The 19,057-nt window shown below is 37.4% G+C and overlaps 1 protein-coding gene across 6 annotated transcripts in view; it reads right to left on the bottom strand.

Annotated features, from left to right (window-relative positions):
* The window catches only part of Cpq (carboxypeptidase Q), a 435,354-nt gene that overhangs the window by 636 nt on the left and 415,661 nt on the right, over positions 1-19,057 (bottom strand). For 3 of the 6 annotated variants that reach the window (XM_076911241.1, XM_076911245.1, XM_076911242.1), the window contains one exon: positions 11,464-11,659. The exons of 2 other annotated variants lie outside the window; for them this stretch is intronic. In XM_076911241.1, coding sequence (XP_076767356.1) covers positions 11,464-11,659 — 196 coding nt within the window. Of the gene's footprint in view, positions 1-11,463; positions 11,660-19,057 lie in introns of those variants that run through there. One more of the 6 variants, XM_076911248.1, reaches the window with a different exon arrangement.

Raw genomic sequence — 19,057 nt, 5'->3', positions numbered from 1 at the left:
ACTTAGGAAAGGGTGGCTAACACTAGGTTAAGAGTAGAATAGGAATTACAGGTTCAAGGAACAAAAAGTCCAAGTTTCAGGATCAAATCAGAGCCCGGGGAAATGTCCTCTCTAATTCACCCTTTGACACCTGCTTCAACTATTTTATGGAGGAATAGCTGCAGCTCAGGAGCATCTGGCAGTCCAATGGATTGTTTTATTGTGGAATGCATGACAGACAGAGAAGAATGCAGAGAGCTTACATGTGCATGACTAAGCTGATGCCATGAAGAGTCTATCATTCAATGCAAGGCAGCAAGCAGTTCCTGGCACATGAGAAAGCCATGCTCTCACCTTCCTTTTCATTGCAGTTCTGTTCTGCCTTCCAAGGACTCACAGTTATGGCTTGCTCATGTACTGATCACTTCTTGCTTTTTGGTAGTTTTATCACACACAAGCACACACACACACACACACAGCATATGTGCTCATGTGCACACAGATGTACACACTCAATATGGCTGGAACTGTCTATTCTAAATGTATTCTGCATCTTATCCTTTTCACTTAGATGTATGTAAGACTTAACTGCTAACATACATTGCTGTTATATAATCCTTTTAAATTTGTTGTATCCTATCTCATTGTATTAATTTATTATTTTTTCTGACACTAGGAATTTAGATCATTCCAGGTTTCTATAAACATATGTTATTATCAACATTCTAAAGGTTCAGAATGTTGGAGTAGAATGGCCATGCTACAGAGCATGTGCAGTTACTTTTATTATTCAATTCAAAACCATTTTCCTTTTAAGTTACATGGCCATAGTGAGTATATAAGCTTTCCTTTTGACTCATATATTCTCCACATCTGTTATTGTCAAAACATTTTGCTATTCTAGTGAGTGTCAAACATTATTTCCTTTTCAATTTTTCAAGTTAGTAATGAGATTAAGTGTTTCTATAATTTTTTTCTTTCATATTGATATGTTACAGAAGATATGTTTTTGATACTAACCTTCTATGGGATATACATACATATATATATATATATATATATATATATATATATATTCAAGTTTGTGGCTCACCTTTTTTTCTTGAACATATGTTCTTACTTTTGATGCAGTTGGATTTGTGAAACTTCTCCTTATGATTGGGGCTATGCATGTTTCATTCAAAATGCTTCACCTCCTTTAATACTATAAAAATATCCTCCTGTGTTCTGAAAAGTTAAAGCTTCTATTTTCATCATTAATGTTTCCACACATCAAAAAATAGAATTGGTTCTTCTCGAGGTAGGTTTCTGTTTTCAGTTTTCAGTTGCCTAGAAAATGTTTTTAATGTGTGCTCTGTCCCAGTAATCTGCAGCATCAATGTCATCTATCAAGTTTTCTTGAGTGTGAAGGGTTGCTTGGGGACAAGTCTGTCTCTGTGATCTCTTTGTTGACCTCCATGTTAACACCACCCTGAGTAAATTGCTATTGCTTAAAAAAGACTTTTTAATTCTTCATGAATTTCACAACATTTACCCCAAACCTGCTCATCTCCCAATCCCCTCATATCCACCCTTTGCCCTTGCACTCTCCCCTGCAAAACACACACACACACACACACACACACACACACACACACACACACACACACACACACACACACCGTCTGCCCCCTACAAACAAAACATAAAGCACGAAAACATCTCCTCATGGAAGCTGTAGTATGTTACTGTGTGTCCCACAGTTTACCCTTTTGGCACACACATCTTGACTTACAAATGTCTATTGCAATGAGTCAGTGGTCTAGTTTGAGGTCTCTACTACTTGGCATCTGGCAGAGGGGGCTTCTCTCCCCCTCTCTTCTCCCTCTCCTTCCCTTCTCCCCTCCCTTCTCATCTTCTTTCCTCCCCTTTCTTCTCCTCCAAGTTGTGTTTTGGTTATTCTTAGCCATCTGGTCTTCCAGATAAACTTCAGAATTGCTTTAATTCTCCTGAAAAAATACTTTTGGATTTTTTTTTCCATAATTATATCAATCTGCATATTAATTTGAGGAAGATGCAAAAGTATTACATTGTAGGATTTTTGTGGTTGTTCATGAAAATGGTCTGATGGTTTGCTTTTATTTGAGTTTTTTGTAACATATTTAAAATTTTGTAGTACAGGAGCTGAAGAGAATGCTCAACAGTTAACTGCACTTAACTGGCTGCTCTTCCTGAGGACCTAAGTTTGATACCCAGTTCATGGTGGCTGTCTGTGTCCCCAGTTTCAGGGACTCTAATATCCAATTATGGTTTCTGGAGGCACCAGAAACACACATAGTATATAGACATGCATTCATACAACATGCCCATACACATAAAAATAAAAATTAAAATAAATTCATAATACGGTATTCCCCATGTTTTGGTAGTTTTCTTTCTTCCTTATGGTGTTATAAAACATTTATAGTCAAAAGTTGCCTTTTTCTGCTTGAAGCTATTCAGCTTAAATTGAAAAACACACATAAGTTTAAGTCATAAGATGGAGTATTTTGTTGTCTATATTCTGGATTAGCCTGCATAATAGATATAAATTCTCTTCCTGGTTATTTTATAGGACTTTATAAAACTACCTAGGTTTGATAATTTTGTTATGATAAAAATGTTAAATAATGATTCAATTTCCTTCATGGTTATTGAGATATTTAAGTTTTATGTTTTGTTTTGGTAATCTTTGGAAATTGGCTTCCTAGGAATGTGTGGGTTTTGACCAATCTTCAAAACAATCAGTAATAAGTTATCAGTAATATTCCCCCCCTTTGATAAGGTCATCCATTCTACAGTGATGTCTTTTCTCTTTCTTTGTATATGACATAACTTATCAGTGTCTCTTCTCTTGGCAGCAATTTGTCATTTTTGTTTATCTTCCAAGGGGAAAGAAAGACATGTTGGAGCTTTAGGAATACTTTTATTATCTAGTAGTTTTTTTTCAGTGGATTTTTGTTTAATATTTATCATTTCTCTTGTTTCTTTGGTTTGTTTTCTTACTTGAGCTAATTGGTTGGTTTATTACCCTGCAAACTTTCCTTGTCTCTGGCATACTTCCTAAGACTCCAGTCTTACCAGTTTTGATTAGAGTGTTCATGGATTCTCAGTTTTAAATGTTTATTAGCTTCTAGGTCGAACATGTTATCAAAACTTGTGTTTTATAATAAATACCTTTAATTTAAAAAATATGGAGTTTCCTTGTTTTTTTTTTTTTTTGTTTTTTTTTTTTTTTTTTTTTTTTTTTTTTTTTTTTTTTACTATTAAGTTTTAATATAGTTAACATGCAATGTGGGCTACATAGCACAAATTCTTTGAATTTTGTTGTGATTTGTTCCATGGCCTATTGTCATGGCTACTTTTACAAATGTTCCATACTCACTGCTTGTAAAGAATGCATGTCTAGTCTGCTGGGCATGTCACCAGACCTGATGTTTTACTAGGTTCTTCAAACTTATAACTCTTTATTGACTTGTTATGCATCTGACCTATAAGTTTGGGAAGGTATAGACAAAAATGAAAATCAGTGATTTTCAATGGGCTTTCTACTTCATAGCTATTCTATAGCTCTTTATTTCTATATATTTCAAATCTATATATTTCTATATATTTAAAGTTATGCTCTAAGAGATACATGAACTTAAAATTTTGTCTTCCTGGTAGATTGAACTTTTATTGATTTGTAGTGGTCCTCTTCATGTGTGGCAATACTTTCTGTCCTGATATTTTATTTCTGATAAAAATGCCAAGTAATGATTTAGTGTTTTTCATGGTTACTGAGCTTTTTAGACTTTGTGTTTCTTCTGTACTTAATCCAACTCCTCCTACAGGTAAGATGGTCCAGCTGCTTCTTTATGCAGAACGCTACACTGCTTTTTTCTCCATCATTTTACATCTCTTGTTCTTATACTCTGAGTGTTTTCAAACTCTGTCTTGGAAATATTTGAGTTGTAGCAGGAGACTATAATCTCTTTATCCAGATAATGGTTATTTTTTAAATTAGATTTGATTACACTACCTGAGAAGGGTTAGCTCTTATTCTCTTGTGTTTTTTAGATTTCTCCTCCCCTCACTCTGCCACCCCTATCTCTCTTGTCCCCTTCTGGGTTGATTTTCCTCCACTCTCCTGGTTTGAAATATATCTACTTTGCTTCTGTTCAGTCCGGAGACTTTAGAAGTCATTGGTCACATATTTGTTGTAATGATTATAAAGAAAGTTAGCACCCCAGAGGCTATCTATTTCATACCTGTCCTAAACACACATGCTCTAAGGGGTTTCAGGTAAAGGGTGGCCCCATTTTTTTTTTTCGAGACAGGGTTTCTCTGTGTAGCCCTGGCTGTCCTGGAACTCACTCTGTAGACCAGGCTGGCCTCGAACTCAGAAATCCGCCTGCCTCTGCCTCCCAAGTGCTGGGATTAAAGGTGTGTGCCACCACCGCCCGGCTTGCTGGCCCCATCTTAACATTGCTGATTCTCATCTTGTATTTATTACAGCTATGAATTTTTTTATACTGCCTCCAGACAATGATTGTTTTAACCAATAATTTTGTGGAGGAATGGAATGATGATCAACTTAGCACATCAACAGTGCCCTTCTGCTGCTTATCCATAAATTGGCTGTTACAACTGTTCCTGAGACCTCCGTTGTCCAGGACTTTCTCCATGATGTTTTAAAATTTTCAAAATTTTAAAGGGTTTAAAAACTTTTAGTAAAAGATACATTCTACCTAATTTCTTAAACTCCTTATTCAGGCGTGAAGTTGAGGTTCCCCAGGGAAAAGTTAGCCATGGTCCCACTAAACCACTAATACAGACTAGTGAGGAAAGAGAAGCATAGAAGAAAGCTCATTATCACTGACAGTGAATGACTCCTACGCCTACTGTCAAGTATCAAGCATCACATGTTAACTGACAAGAGCTATCAAACGCTTCACTTGTGTTCAAGTGTTTTTTTTTTTTTTCCTGTATAGTGAATTTGTTTCTAAATCAGTAAAGCATGTTATTGGTTTACCCAGGAGCTAAAAACGTGTGAGATTTCACCATCCTCCAGCCTGATAACATAAAAGTTATAGTGGGCAGGCTGGGGTTGAGGTCCATAAATGTTTTTAAGGTTCAATCCAATTCAACTGGGGAAATGTTTATTGAATTCCCATAACATTCTGAGCAGTAGGCTAAGACTAAAAAACTGACAGAAAGGTGGAAGGAACTTCATTTCTGTTAGGCTGGAACCCCTGCTCATCCCCTGCACAATCTGGGAAACCTGTTTGTCCTCTTTCTCCCAGCTCAGAAAAAACTCAGGCTAACACATCATCCCTCCTCATCTCCAGGTTTCCAGCAACCATCCCAAGAGTGCCCACTCAGGGGCTCAGTTCTTGACTATGTATGGACACAATCCCAGCTTCTATCTGGCACAGCATCACTCCTCGCCTGAACTTCTATAATAATCCCTTGCTTTGCTTACCTAATAGCTGCAACCTAATAACCATGTTTTCTTTATCTACTTTTAATCTGGTTTGATCTGGCCTATATCTTTGTCACGGAGGGAGAGAAAATGCTTTCAATTTCTACCATCCAAAACCTTATTCTGAAATAGGGGAAGATGTGCATGTGAGTTATAACAACAGCTAGAATGTTATGAATGAACCACAGGTCCTTATGCTGTGTGTTCTCCTCGCTGCCACCATCCTCATTACCACCATTGTTTGTTATAACTGTTTTCACACACTTTCCACAACATTGTAAGCTTCCCAGAGTCAGATCCTCTGTTTTGATACCCACTGTGCTGCTAATGACTATAATACACCAAATACAAGTTGGAAATATATTTACTTATTGAATGAATGGAAGCTAATTTTATGAGCAGGACACATAAGGTCCTTGTGGGAAAATATGGGACTTACAACAAGGTAACTTGAAGAGTTTATTGAAGAGATGACTTATATGGAATTATTAGTGTTAAATAGACTCAATAAAGGATAAAACAAGCCAAGACCAGCCACAGTAGACAGCCATCGCCAACTTTAGGCTTACAAGATGAGGAAGAGATTGAATAGGAAAGAATTAAAAGTGCATGTTAGGCAAAAAAGAGAGGGGCTGTGGTTGTTTAGAAGCTTGGATCTCAGTCTCTAGCCAATGCATCCCAAAACTTTCCTGGTTTTCCCTGGGCCAAATCCAACAACAAATCAGAAAGCAATGGTAATTATTAGTGTGGCCCATAATATTCATCCTAGGAGTGTCATTGCAGGTTACACAAAGATGAGGGACATGGAGAGGTGAAAGAGAATGTCTAGCATGAATCCTGAAGATGTCAATAGAGAGCAGTGGTTACAGGTGTTCCAGGTACATAGAATATGTGCACATTTTAATCTGAGAGATATGAGATAAAGTGGGTCAATAATTGACAGATGAAATGAGAAACTGACGATAGTGAGTCCTGAAAATGGGCTGGTGTACTCCATAAGTGTATGGCCTTGTTAGCTATTGGCTGGGATGGTAGGGCAACTGTGGCTTCATCTCAAGGAGACCAGCAATGGGTGGATAACTCCAGAGATGAAAAGGTAAGGATGCAGCTGGAGTACAGTCCGATGGCAATCTTCCAGCTTCCGGAATTCTATGGGAAGAATGTTAATAAAAATAACCACCCTTCCCTGTGAAAAGGGCAAGGTGCATTAAAAACCAGGAGTTTCCTTATACCACAAGCCCATGGCTTACCCAGGAAAGTCAAGTACAAATGATTTCGGTGGCAGTATCGTGTCTTCATAAAACTGCAACATTTTAGAATTTCTTGGTAGAGAGCACACACTTCCTAGATTCCAGGCAGCACCAAGTGAGTGTCAAAGTCACACAAACCCTCAAAAGGACAGAATCAAGTTCATAAAATGAAGTGGATGGAGGATGAATTGGGATTCAGAGAGGAGCCTTTAATTCCAGCAGAGTATGATCACTTGGGGCTGGTTTGATTCTATACAGGGCATCTTAAGAATACTGCAAGTTGGCTGACAGAAAAGAGACTCAAATTCCCTACTGAACAAAAAAAAAAAAAAAAAAAAAGGCAAGGCATATTGTGATGTCCTTCACAGGCTTCCAAAATTACTTTTGTGTCTCTGACTGAAGGAATCTGGCTGCCAGATGGGTGATGTCTGGCTGTCTTCCTTTAGAGCCTGTGACTTAAGAAAGGTATTTCCTCCTACATCTTGTAGGTTCCCATGATATTATGCAAAATAAAAACAACCCAGAAACTTGTCTATCACCACCAAGGAGCTGATAAAGGGCCCACTGACAGTCCTGGAGCTTTGTCTCTGTAATTCCATGGAGACACTTTATCACTGACAGCCAAAGATCTAAAGGACTAGGACTGAGAGAGCTCCTGCATTTCAATTTCAGAGAAAGATGGGCAAATGCTAGCTATCCCTAGGGAGGATCGCATGGTATCTTTTGACAGGTGTATGAGCTCTGAACAGAGAACCTTCAAATGGTCTTTAGAAATGGAAAACTGCTAAGAGGAGTTTGTTCTAAGGAGACATATTCTCCCCGTGGAAACAAACTACAGCATTCTGAGAACTTTCACTGTTCGAGAGTATTTTCAAGAGAGATTTAGGATGTAAAGATGTCAGCCAAAGAGAAGGGAGATATAGCTGAGGGAACAGAAGGAGATAGGCCTGGGTTCTAACTCAAACTCTTCTGCTCGACTTTTAAAGTCAACTACAAGGTCATTCCACTTCAGTTTCGCTCATAAAATCAGAATAATGGCAGCCAATGTTCAGGACGCTGCTGAGGATCTAGTCTTTATTATGTCTGTTCTATACCCACAGAAGGTCCAGCACACCCATAGCATCAGGATCAATCAAATGCCACTTGGAAGATTTAAAATCCTAATTTAATCAATCAAAATTCTGATGATTATTCATAATGAAGGCATGATTGGACCATGAAATCTGATTTATGTGACATTGCCTTGACCTTGACTTAAATGATTTTTTCTCTTCCTCCTTCCTCTTCCCCCTTTTCTATACCTCCTGACTCTTTCTTGCAAATACTCATTTCACAGAAGAACTTTCCAGCTATTAATTCAGGCAAAACCTCATCTGTGACTATCATAGGAAATATCCATTCTACCAAATACTGTTCACAGTGTATCGTAATCCTCACAGGGACTGAGTGGTAATGTCCATGGTATGTATGCAGAACAAGAAAAATACTTGCTGTTTTCTAAAAATACAGGTGGGTAAAGCCACAGAGATTCTACATAGCACCTGCTTGGGTGTCATCCTCACACATATGTAATTGATAGGCTTTTATGAAAAAAAATTAAAAATTTTATGTTATGAGAACTTTTGGAAAGATATTCAAGCTCTGAATTTCAAATTCAAATTTGTTATTTTATCAAATACATGGCTGTTGTGCTGTGCAAAGGTTGGACACAGGCAACCAGCTGTGGAAAATTCATTTCTGCTTTGTAAACAGATCTCAAGCAGTATGGAGCACATGATTTAATTGCAACGGAATGTATTAAGGGCTTTTCCCTGATCATAATAATTATGAGGTTAGAGAAGAATGTTGTGTTCTTAATATATTCCCTACAAGGAAACAGTCTCCTTAGGATCCGTGAAGTGCTAAAAATACATTTAACATTTAATTAAAATTATTTTTTAGCCACATTATCATGTGAAAAACATTATGGAAACAATTAGAAAGTCAATTCATAGAATTTGCAGGCATTTAGTCTCCCTTTTCAAAGAGACAGTTTAATCCCTATTAAATCTTATGAAAAATTAGAATCAGGAGTAGTTAATGAATAGCTTCCTAACCCACAGCTTCTCAGAAGGGAAAACAAATCATAGGGGATGAAAAATAAATAAATAAATAAAAATAAATAAATAAATAAATAAATAAATAAAACCCCCCAAACAAAATACAGGTTCAAGTAGAAAGAAAAGACCCCCAATCTTGAATGTCATCAAAAGCATTATAGTTTGAGTTTATTAACTTTTCACCTGCCCAAGAATCTCCAAGCTTATACTCCAGATTTCCAGGGTGTGCCTGGGACAATTCTGAGCACATACTTGAGGTCAGCACTGAGACTCCTGGTGACCTCCAGGTCAGAGGGTGGCTGAACTGTGGGGCACTGAACCATCTCCCATAAAGTTGAAGAAGTGGACAGTAGCAGTAGTCCTAGTACTTAGAATCCTAGCAAGACTAACCATTACTACATAGTGGTTATGGAGCCATCTTACATGGAAGTAAAAGGGATTGTCATCACTGTTTACCCAGTACTCCCTGTGTGTCTTTTGGGAGCTCTTTGGAAATTATTTTATTTAACTCTCTAAGTGACACCATGAACTACTGATCATTACAAAACATCACAAAACAGCAGCAGATGCACAATAGTCATGAGGCTTGTCAAACACCACAGAGTAGTAGCCGGTAGAGATAGGATTCCAGCTTGGGTTTCTCTGATTTAAAAATTCTTACCGTGTCCCTGCTCTCACTGCCCTGTCTTAGGATATCAACTTTGTGTGAATTTGGCTGGTGTGACTCACTCCACTTGCTGCCCTGATCCCACCTGGACCCCAGACCCACCCTAGTGCCCCTTTTGATCTTAAGAAAAGGGAATAGAAATTTGAATTGAAATCATATAGGATCATGAATAAGAATTACATTCATAAAGTAGGTTTGGACAGCTTGGGACCATTTGTCAGAAAATAGATGCCCATTGTGGCCATACCACCCTGAAACACCTGATCTTCTTTGATCTTGGAAGCAAGAAAGGGTGAATCTGGGTCTCATATTGGACAGTCCTGCCAACTCTCCTGGGATTTCTCAGCTATCTGAAGTCACCCTTACCTCTAGTCACTCATGATTTTCTTTGTGCTGACTTTTTAAAATAGCCATTTTAAAACTAATCTTTTAAAACTGATATATACCAACAATAAAATTATACATAACAATGGAGTGCCATGAGTTGTTTCAACAATATATCCATGCATAATATTTAAATGAAGTTAATTTAATCATGTCTATATTCTCAGTCATTTTTTTCATTTCTTCACGATGAAACATCCATTATCTTTCTCTGGCTTGTATATATATAACTATATAACTGCTACCTCACTTATCATACTCATTGATCTTTTTATCGTTCTCTCCATACCTGTTGAGGTTTGGTCTGTTGTTATGTTTTGTGATGCTAAATTCTGTACTCTAAGGTCTATCCCTACCAGTGATTTCTCATGTTTACTAGCTTTTGTTGTGCAAACCTTGTTCCTTAATTTAAAACAATTGGTTAAATAAAAATGGGTACAGCCAATAACTGGAAGGATTAGAGGTAGATGGGTTTTGAGTTATCTGGTTAGGGGCGGAGAAGACAGGGGAGAGAGGAGAATGAGGCAAAAGCACCATGAGGGGAAATGTACCATGAGCACATGGCCAAGAGAAACAGCAAATATTTGAGGACTAGCACTAGAGAGGTAGTCCAGCCAGCACTTAGAAAAGTAGATTAGGGGTTACTCCCCAGTAATTGTCAAAGCCAAGCAAAAATAACCATAGTCTAAGTCTCATTTATTTGTAAGCTAGTCAGAGATAAGTTTAAATTGGTTATACTACACCTACCAACTCCTCCTTCATACCTGTTGCAGTATGTATGTAGTGGTTGATATTCTATGAGTTAAAAGAATTTGGAAAAATTAATCAATACACCTGCACAAATATGTGTATTCATATGTACTTATGTGTCTCTGAATATTTAAAAGTTGCCACTTCCTCAACATCTACACACTCCTGAATTCTTTCTTTCTTGATCAACCTTATACCACCTATATGACTAGGCTCATTTCTTTGACTTCATAGTTTTATTGGCCTGTGTGTCCTGACTAACATAGCTATAAACTGACAATCCTCTCTTTGACTTTGTCTCTCTTGTTTTCTAACATAAAGTAATATTGTCCTTTCGGTGGATGAATGATTTTACTCCTGATTATATATCAGTAGTAATTTATTGTTTTCTGCTTGGATTGTGCAGATTTATTGGCCACTTTTCCATGGTCTAATGTCAACGCAGCACTTTACCGTGTGAGCAGATGTGACTCAGGTGTAAATGCTGACCTGCTATCCTCCACACACCTGGAAAGTGACATTTGCTAAGAAAATATAACTAAAATGGTTTCTTCATTTTATTTTTTCTAAGGCTTCTCTCCCACCCCTATGATAGACACATTGGAAGAAAGAATACTCTGTGAATGTGGACATTTGGACCTCAGAAGATTTTAATGATTCTTTTTTTTTCCAGGGTGGCACTTACAATGAAAGCTTTACAATTATCCTGAATTTGAGTAATTGTGTTCAGATGAATGAATTTTTGATTTCTGGTTACAAATAAAGATACAAAGCCCTTCTGTACGGAAAGGCAGCTTTTAGCCAATGTAACATTTGAATTTGCTTTTCTTCTTCCATCTCTGTATAACCAACCTCCTGCTTTGTTGGCAACCAGGATCATAGGAATTAGTCAAGTAGAGAGTCATATACACCATGTGCTGGTTGTGACCTGATTCCTCCACCCAAGCATGGCAACTCGGCAGGGCTTGTTGGCAGTGCTGCAGAAATACTTGGGCTGGACTCCTGCTTTTGTAAGCTATTCTTAGACGTCTGATTATGGTCTTGAAGGCTGGATAATTGAGAGTAAAATGAGATCAGTAACAAGAAAGAATCTAAGAACCCCTCTTGAATGGCCTTCCCTTCACATGGCCAAGCTGACAGAGTTTAGAAAACTCAGCATCTGCTACTAAACCCTTAAATATTTATTCTATAGGGGAAGGAGACCCAGTTTTTATAGGAGGAGGCCTTTACTGCCATTTTAATAATATCTACAGGGAGGAAACATGGCTATAGCAAAAGAGGAAAGGGCTTTTTTTTTCCTATTTAAGAATCCCTAATAAAATCAGGTGACTGATTTTAAAAGGTACATTGCCATAGAATTAAAGGGATTATGGTTTTTTGTTTGTTTGTTTTGGAACTGAATCTCCGTCTGTAACCCATGATGGGCTAGGACTCCTGTATCCCAAGAGAAGAAGAGAAGCAACAGTTAACTTTTCTGAGTACTGCATTATTAGTAATGTTTAGAACTGGAGTCAGTCTTGAGAAGTTGACAAGCGCTTCCAATTACATAATCCTATGAATCTCTGCTCCTGTTGCAAGAAGTATACCACAGTTCTCTTAAGAGTCCCCAATAGAATGTGACTATAATTAAGTTATACTGAATTACAAAAAGGTATGTAATTATTTTGAAGCATAAAATAATTTTAGGGGGCAATGTAAATTTGGTTTTGTAGTTCTTCAGAAGGTGCCTCTGGGACAATTGAATTAGGGTCCGGAAGGACAAAAAGTGTAAGCCCAAATGAGCTTTTTACAGTCTTGAGATTCTAAGATGTTAAGGTCACAAGAAGCTGTAACATGAATAACAGGAGATAAATATAATAGAATATGATACTACTGTATTTTTATGTATTTTTATGTACTGTATTTTTATGTCCTTGCTTTTCATGTTGATATTGTTTTCTGCTGCATATGATAAGCTAACTGGCACTTGAGCTTCCTGGGATTTTTCTGTCTGATTTTTATCTTGCTGAAGGGACACTGGGATTTCAAATGTGTATTATCATGCTCAGTTTTTATATGGGTTCCTCAGATCTGAACTTAGTTCTTCATGTTTGCATAAGTGCTTTACCAATTGATCCATCCCCCCAGCCCCCCATTCTATCCTAAAAGACACATTACAATATACTAAAACTATAGTAAAAGAGGTAAGGGCTTTAGTCACTAAGGAAAATGTGTATCATATGTAGGAGTTTGAGGATGGTGTCCCATGGGTAGATTTAGAGGCAGCTTTAATAGAAAAACTGAGCTGATCTGGGAGCCTCTATATTCTTCTTATTTTCTAGTTTTGTTTCAGTGCCAGTGCAGATTTATCCAAAACGAATGCTTCTGTCTCTGCTCTTGTGTAAGACAGTTGGTTACAGAAAGATAACAAACTACTTAGCTAATATTATGAAATGTTAGTGAGATGTCCTTAAAATCAGTTTCTGAAAAAAATAATTTCAAGAATAGAAATATAGTCAACAATCTTTGCTCCAAACAGTAATTGTTATAGGTAGAGAAAGGACATCTATACTGGTGGAAAGCTGGGGGAATGTTAGCTCAGCTGTTCAGATTGTATTTTGTTTATTCAAATAGCCTGGTATTTTCTTAGATATTTGGCAGTTTATCCTTTATCCTTTGGTTGCATGATGCAGCCCCTTTATCTGATTTTGTGATAAATGGATACAATATCTTTACAGCAAACTTCAAAAGTAGAGCCTGTAGCAAGGGTATAAATGGGTTCAATGTGAAAAGCTCTCTGATTTCCAAAACAAAGGAAAACAAAGATCTGAGAAAAAACCTGGGAAATGAATATGCATTTCATGCAAACACATTTCACTTAGAACAAAACATTGGTTCTTAGAATGTCCATTAAATGCTAGTGGTCAAGAAAAAAAAAAAACAAAAAAAAACAAAAAAAAAAAAAACAAAAAAAACCAAACCTGGCCCAAGGTAAGACACTTAGAGTGAGGCTGCAAATCTGAGATATAAATGTAGGATTTAATGTAGGTAAATTCCCAATGATACTTACGGTTGACACTCATTAATTAATTTTAGGGCAATCTTCCTAATTAAGAAATAGTGGCTACTCTTAGTAGCCATCACAAATAAGATCACAGTACATCTGATTAACTCTTTCTGTGGTGAGATAAATATAAACTTATATATTTCTTTGTGTTCTTTAAAAAGGAACCAGTAGTGACAAAGGGACGAGTGGTGTCCAATGCTGCATTCTGGGGGAACTTGTCATTAGATGACCCATCATTCACAGTGAAACTGTAAAGGTATGGGATAGGTGGTAAAAAAAACAAACCCAACTAACCAACCACCACCACCACCACCACCACCACCACCACCACCACCAACAACAACAACAACAACAACAACGACAACATTAAAACCTCCAGAACTTGTGATCCCTGCTATAGACTCAGGAATGCTTCCTTTAGACTTCTTGACAATAGTCAGAAAATCTGCTGTTCTTTATCAACTGATTAAGCTGGTAAAAAGGCTTAATTCTGAACAACATGAAACATGAGGCTTGACTTAGTTCTTGTTTAATTTCATTCAGTAAGGAAGTAAGCTTTGTGCTGCTGTGGATGGGCTAAGTGGCTGCGTAGGATGGTCTCAGCATTTACCACTCACTCATCACTGCATTGCAAACTAGCAAATTCTCCCTAACACCACTTGCACAGAGGGCGTGTGTGAGTGGGACCATTCTCATTTCCCCTGGATTCCTACTGTGCATCCAGACTCTGGGGAAAGAGTAGCAGGCACAACTCCTCAGGTTCCTGCCTTTGTGGAGTTGGAAAGCTAGTGGAAGTGAGGTTGAATGGAAAAACAGAAGGATGTATCTAAAAATACTAGAGAGTGTACAAATGAAAAATCAAAAGCATCTCCTCCCCCCACTTCTGATTTTAATGCAATACTAACTGCTATGGGTGGGAGAGTGGTAGCTCAGAGTGTTTCACTGTGGGTGCTGGGAGACAGTATCACCACTTTTGGTCTGTGGAATAAGTGATGTACTGTTTATTCATGAATGGAAATAACAAGTTTATCACTGTAAGCATGGCTAGGATCTCCTAAATGCTTTCTATGATCCATGGCTTGTACTAATACTTAAATGCACTGTCTTATCAAGAGTTCACAGTGATTCTGTGATTATTGTTATCCATCACTTTACAGATGAGGAAACTCCAGCTTAAAGGTAATAATGATGATTATAAACAAAGAAGTCAGGCATAAGGTTCTCCTGACCTTCTTGTATTGAATCCATAGATCTTAAGTGTAGAAATACAAAGGACAGGCTAAGGGCCTTGGATGAGACTGAAATTAAGAGGAAGCACTGTGAAGCTGGCCGAGTGACCCCTACCCATACCATTACCTTCATCTCTTCCACATGAACTTGTGCTTTTGATAGCATATCTATCTTTTATACTCTCAAAAATTATGGACTTTCTGGAATGGGTAAATCTGTTAAGACAGCCAAGAAACACCTGGGAAGACAGTCTCAATGAAGGATTGTCTATATTGGGGTACCCTGGGGACACATCTGCTAGGGGTTGTCTTAATTAAGTTAACTGATGTAGGAAGGTCCAGTCTACTGTGGCCAGCATCATTCCCTAAAGGATCCTGAACTTTATAAGAATGGCGAAATTGAGCCGAGTAACAAGCAAGTAAGCAAGCAAACAGCACACATTCATTTATAGCTTCTCTGCTCTTGACTTTGAGTGTAATGTGAGTAGACCTTTCAAGGTTTCCCTGCAGTGATGAAATATAACCTGGAATGGTAAGCTAAAATGAGCTCTTTCCCCCCTGAGTTTCCATTTATCAGGATATATATGTATATATTGTAAATGTACATATGTAATATGTATGATGCATATGTATATCACAGTAACAGAAATGAAACTAGAACCTTTTCCTTGCTTTCAACTGACTTTTGATCTAGACTACTGGTTTGCTTTGCCTGTGGCCAGTGGGTTGCCAGGACAGTTGCTGCTCTTCCCAATTTTTAGGATTTCCTCTCTATGGAGAAATGACTCATACATTTGAGATTTTTCTTTCCACACAAACTGGTTAATGATTATCGAATGGTCAAATGACTTAACTAAAATTAAACAAGAAACAATGCATTGTATCAAATTAATTAATAAAGGCTCTGATAGATGTCTGTTGATACTGTGTTTGGGTGTGCAAAAGAGCTTGTGCCTACAGAGCACACAAAGAACATCATTAGAGAAACCGGAAATGCTAAACATGCAGGGGCCTCTCCTGAATGGAGGAATTCCCTGGTTTCTGCCCAGAAAGCTGAGAGTGGTGTTAATGACCTTGTGACATTTTGCTATCTGTAGAGGCAGACCTCACCCGTCTTTTGCTATAAAGTAAGACCTCACTCAAATCCCCCAGAATGTTTGTTCTTGACTCTCCCTCCCTAATTATCTTTAGGTCCTAGTTATGTAGCCCATCTTTAGGTGAAATGTCATATGGATTTTATGGTCTGCTGACCTCTATGCTCTCTCAGAGACCACACTAGATGCTAGGCCTTGTAATTATAGAACCCACCCTCAAGGTCACATGTACTTTGCAAAAGAGTTTCTGTGTAGTTATACTTTAAGCTTTATTGTGAACTTGGAATGAATCTGGAAATTTTGATCCAGATTGATGAAGTCAATTTGAACCTAGTTTTTATTCTCATCACTTTGTACGTAGCTGCTTGCCTTGATACATGAAGAGACTCCCTCAATTGTGTTCTTGAATACCTTCATTGATAAGAAACTCATTGCTTGCTTCAGTAGATCAGCCGAATTCCTTTCCAAGAAAACATTGATTGAGTATCCATTGCATTAAAAAATGAGCAATGGGAAATTTTTTAAAAATTTGTGATATTCTTGAGAAGGCTCTAATACGGGTGCTAGAACTTGACCAACAAATGTTGTGTAAGTACTATGGGGACAAAAAGGTAGATTCCAACTGTGGTGCTCAGATCAAAACAACCCAAGCTAAACCTCTAGTTAAAGGCATTCATACTATTTTGAAACTGTGAGAAATAACAGGACAATAGTAAGTACTAACACTGCCTCCATCACTAACCACCAAATGACTGCTGCCTTTCATATACAACTTACATGCCATAAATTTATCCATAAAAGGTTTTAGTAATTTAAAAAGTTTGAAAATTGTTTTGATAATATTTACTCCTATCCCAACTCTCCTAGATTTACCTCCTTCCCTTGCCCCACAAACTTTTTTGTCATCTTTTTTTTTTTTTTAAATCACCAGTCAAGTCCAATTTGTGGTGCTCATGTATCTTGGATGTATCTTCCACTGGAATGTGGGTGGGTTACCAAGGGCTATAGTCTTAAAGAAAACTGATTCTTCCTATTCATTGCCAATGGCTTCGTGGATAGAAATTGAGACTTCATGGCCATTTCCCCTCTCCATGTTTATTAGTTTAGATATTACAAGGAAGAGGACACACACACATTTCTTTTAGAGTTGAGAATTTCACAGTCTATTATTCTTTGTACCTCAACTAGTTGTGGGTCTCTGTATTAATTACCATCTACTTCTGGTGAAAGTTGAGATGTGTTAATTTCTATGATGAGGGTTGAGAGATGTATTAATCTATAGGTATAATAAAAGTGATTAGGATTGGTTTAATACTATATCAATTCAGCATAAAAATAGTAGTAGGTTGTTTCCTAGGGCCTATGACTTTTTTAGTTACAGGTTCTTGACCCTGATAAAGATTCTGGTATAGGTTTCATCTTTTGTAGCTGGACTTAACTTCATTCAGAAAGTAGTTGGTTACTTATTTGATATTTGTGACTCTATTACACCAGTGGGCTTGTCTTGCCAGACCAGTCATTATTTTAGCTCATAGATTTCATAGTGAGTAAGATAAGTGATGCCTTTCCTCCATTGATAGTATGCATAGCATCCTGCAACACTAGAAAAACTACACAATAAGGATGAAGCTTTTATGTCAGGACCAGCCTCTTGTTCTATGACTCATGTGATGTCTTCAACAATAGGGTCTTACTATCAAGTTCTGGAGGGTAACCAATTTATTTAAAGTATATCCTTGACAAACTGGGACAAGCACAGACAGCTGTGTACTTTGCATTGCAGTGAAGATGCAGAACACTTACATCACTGCCAAAGGTTTCTCCTAATCTCTCTTTAGTTCAGTCTTTCCTGTTCCAGCTATGAGAAACCACCGATGTGCTTCTGTTTAGTGGTAATTAGAATAACCTTTTCAGAATTTCACAGGAATAAAAACAAACCATATTGATGTTTTGTATCTGCACAGGATTGAGAATCCATTCATATGTCTATGTCATTTGTGAGTGCACATTGTTTTGTCATCTTTTTACTTTGTTTTTACTTTGTTTCTGTATGACTAACAATGCAGTGAATACTTTTCTGTTTACCTGTTGGGCATGCATGTATCTTCATTGTGACACATTTCTTAAAATAGTTTGCTAATTTTTGTTGAGTTCTTTTTAATTGAGTTATTTGAGGCTAAGTCTCTTCTCCGTAACTTTATTTTCTCATGTAGATTTTTTTTTTATTTTGAATGTTATCTTACATTGAACAAAACCTTTTAATTTTGATGAAATTCAACTTATCCATTTTTAAAGCCTAGCACTTTTAGCAATTCACGTCTTAGACATGTTCACCTAACCTCATGGCAAACAATCTTTCTCTATATATTTTCCTACCATTGTTGCAGTTTTAGACTTTTTTGTTTCAGTTTTTCTCTGGCTTAATTAATTTTTGTCTGTGGTATGAAGTAAGAGTTAAGGTTCACTTTATTTTCTCACAGTTTCATCTGTTTCAGCATTATTAGTTATGAATACTACCTCTTCCCTATAGAATAGCCTCATACTTTTAGAAAAATTGAAGTGACAGTAAGTGTATGGCTCTGGTCTATTCCTTTGCTGTATCTCCTCTTAGGGCAATATGTCAATATGACACTATTATGAATATTGTGGAGCAGAAGAGAGTTCTGAAGTCCTTTGAAATCAGATGAATTCCTTCATTTGTTTACTGTTTTCATAATTGTTCTGGTTAATCAATATCAGCAACATCTTCAGATCGATTTTAGAATCAGTTCATCATTTTGTTTCCTCTTCTTTTGTGTGTGCGTGTGTGTAGCATGCGCATGTGGTATAGATGCACATGTATGGCTTGGTATGTTCCTATGTATGTGTGCGTGTAGGCCAGAAGAGGGTTTTGGGTGTCCCACTGAACCAGTTCTACCTTACTCTTCTAAGAGAGAACGTTTCACTGTCCCTGGAGCCAGGCTGCTGGCCAGTCTTCTCTCTCCCAGTCTTGAGAGTTGATTGGTATGCTGTTTAGGTTTTCCATATCAAGATGTATTTTTTTCTTGATGAAAGGGTAGTCACATTTGCCATGGGCC

Source organism: Arvicanthis niloticus, chromosome 13, assembly GCF_011762505.2.
Source record: "Arvicanthis niloticus isolate mArvNil1 chromosome 13, mArvNil1.pat.X, whole genome shotgun sequence".
NCBI classification, from domain to species: Eukaryota; Metazoa; Chordata; class Mammalia; order Rodentia; family Muridae; genus Arvicanthis; species Arvicanthis niloticus.
This window is presented reverse-complemented; position numbering and strand designations above follow the sequence as displayed.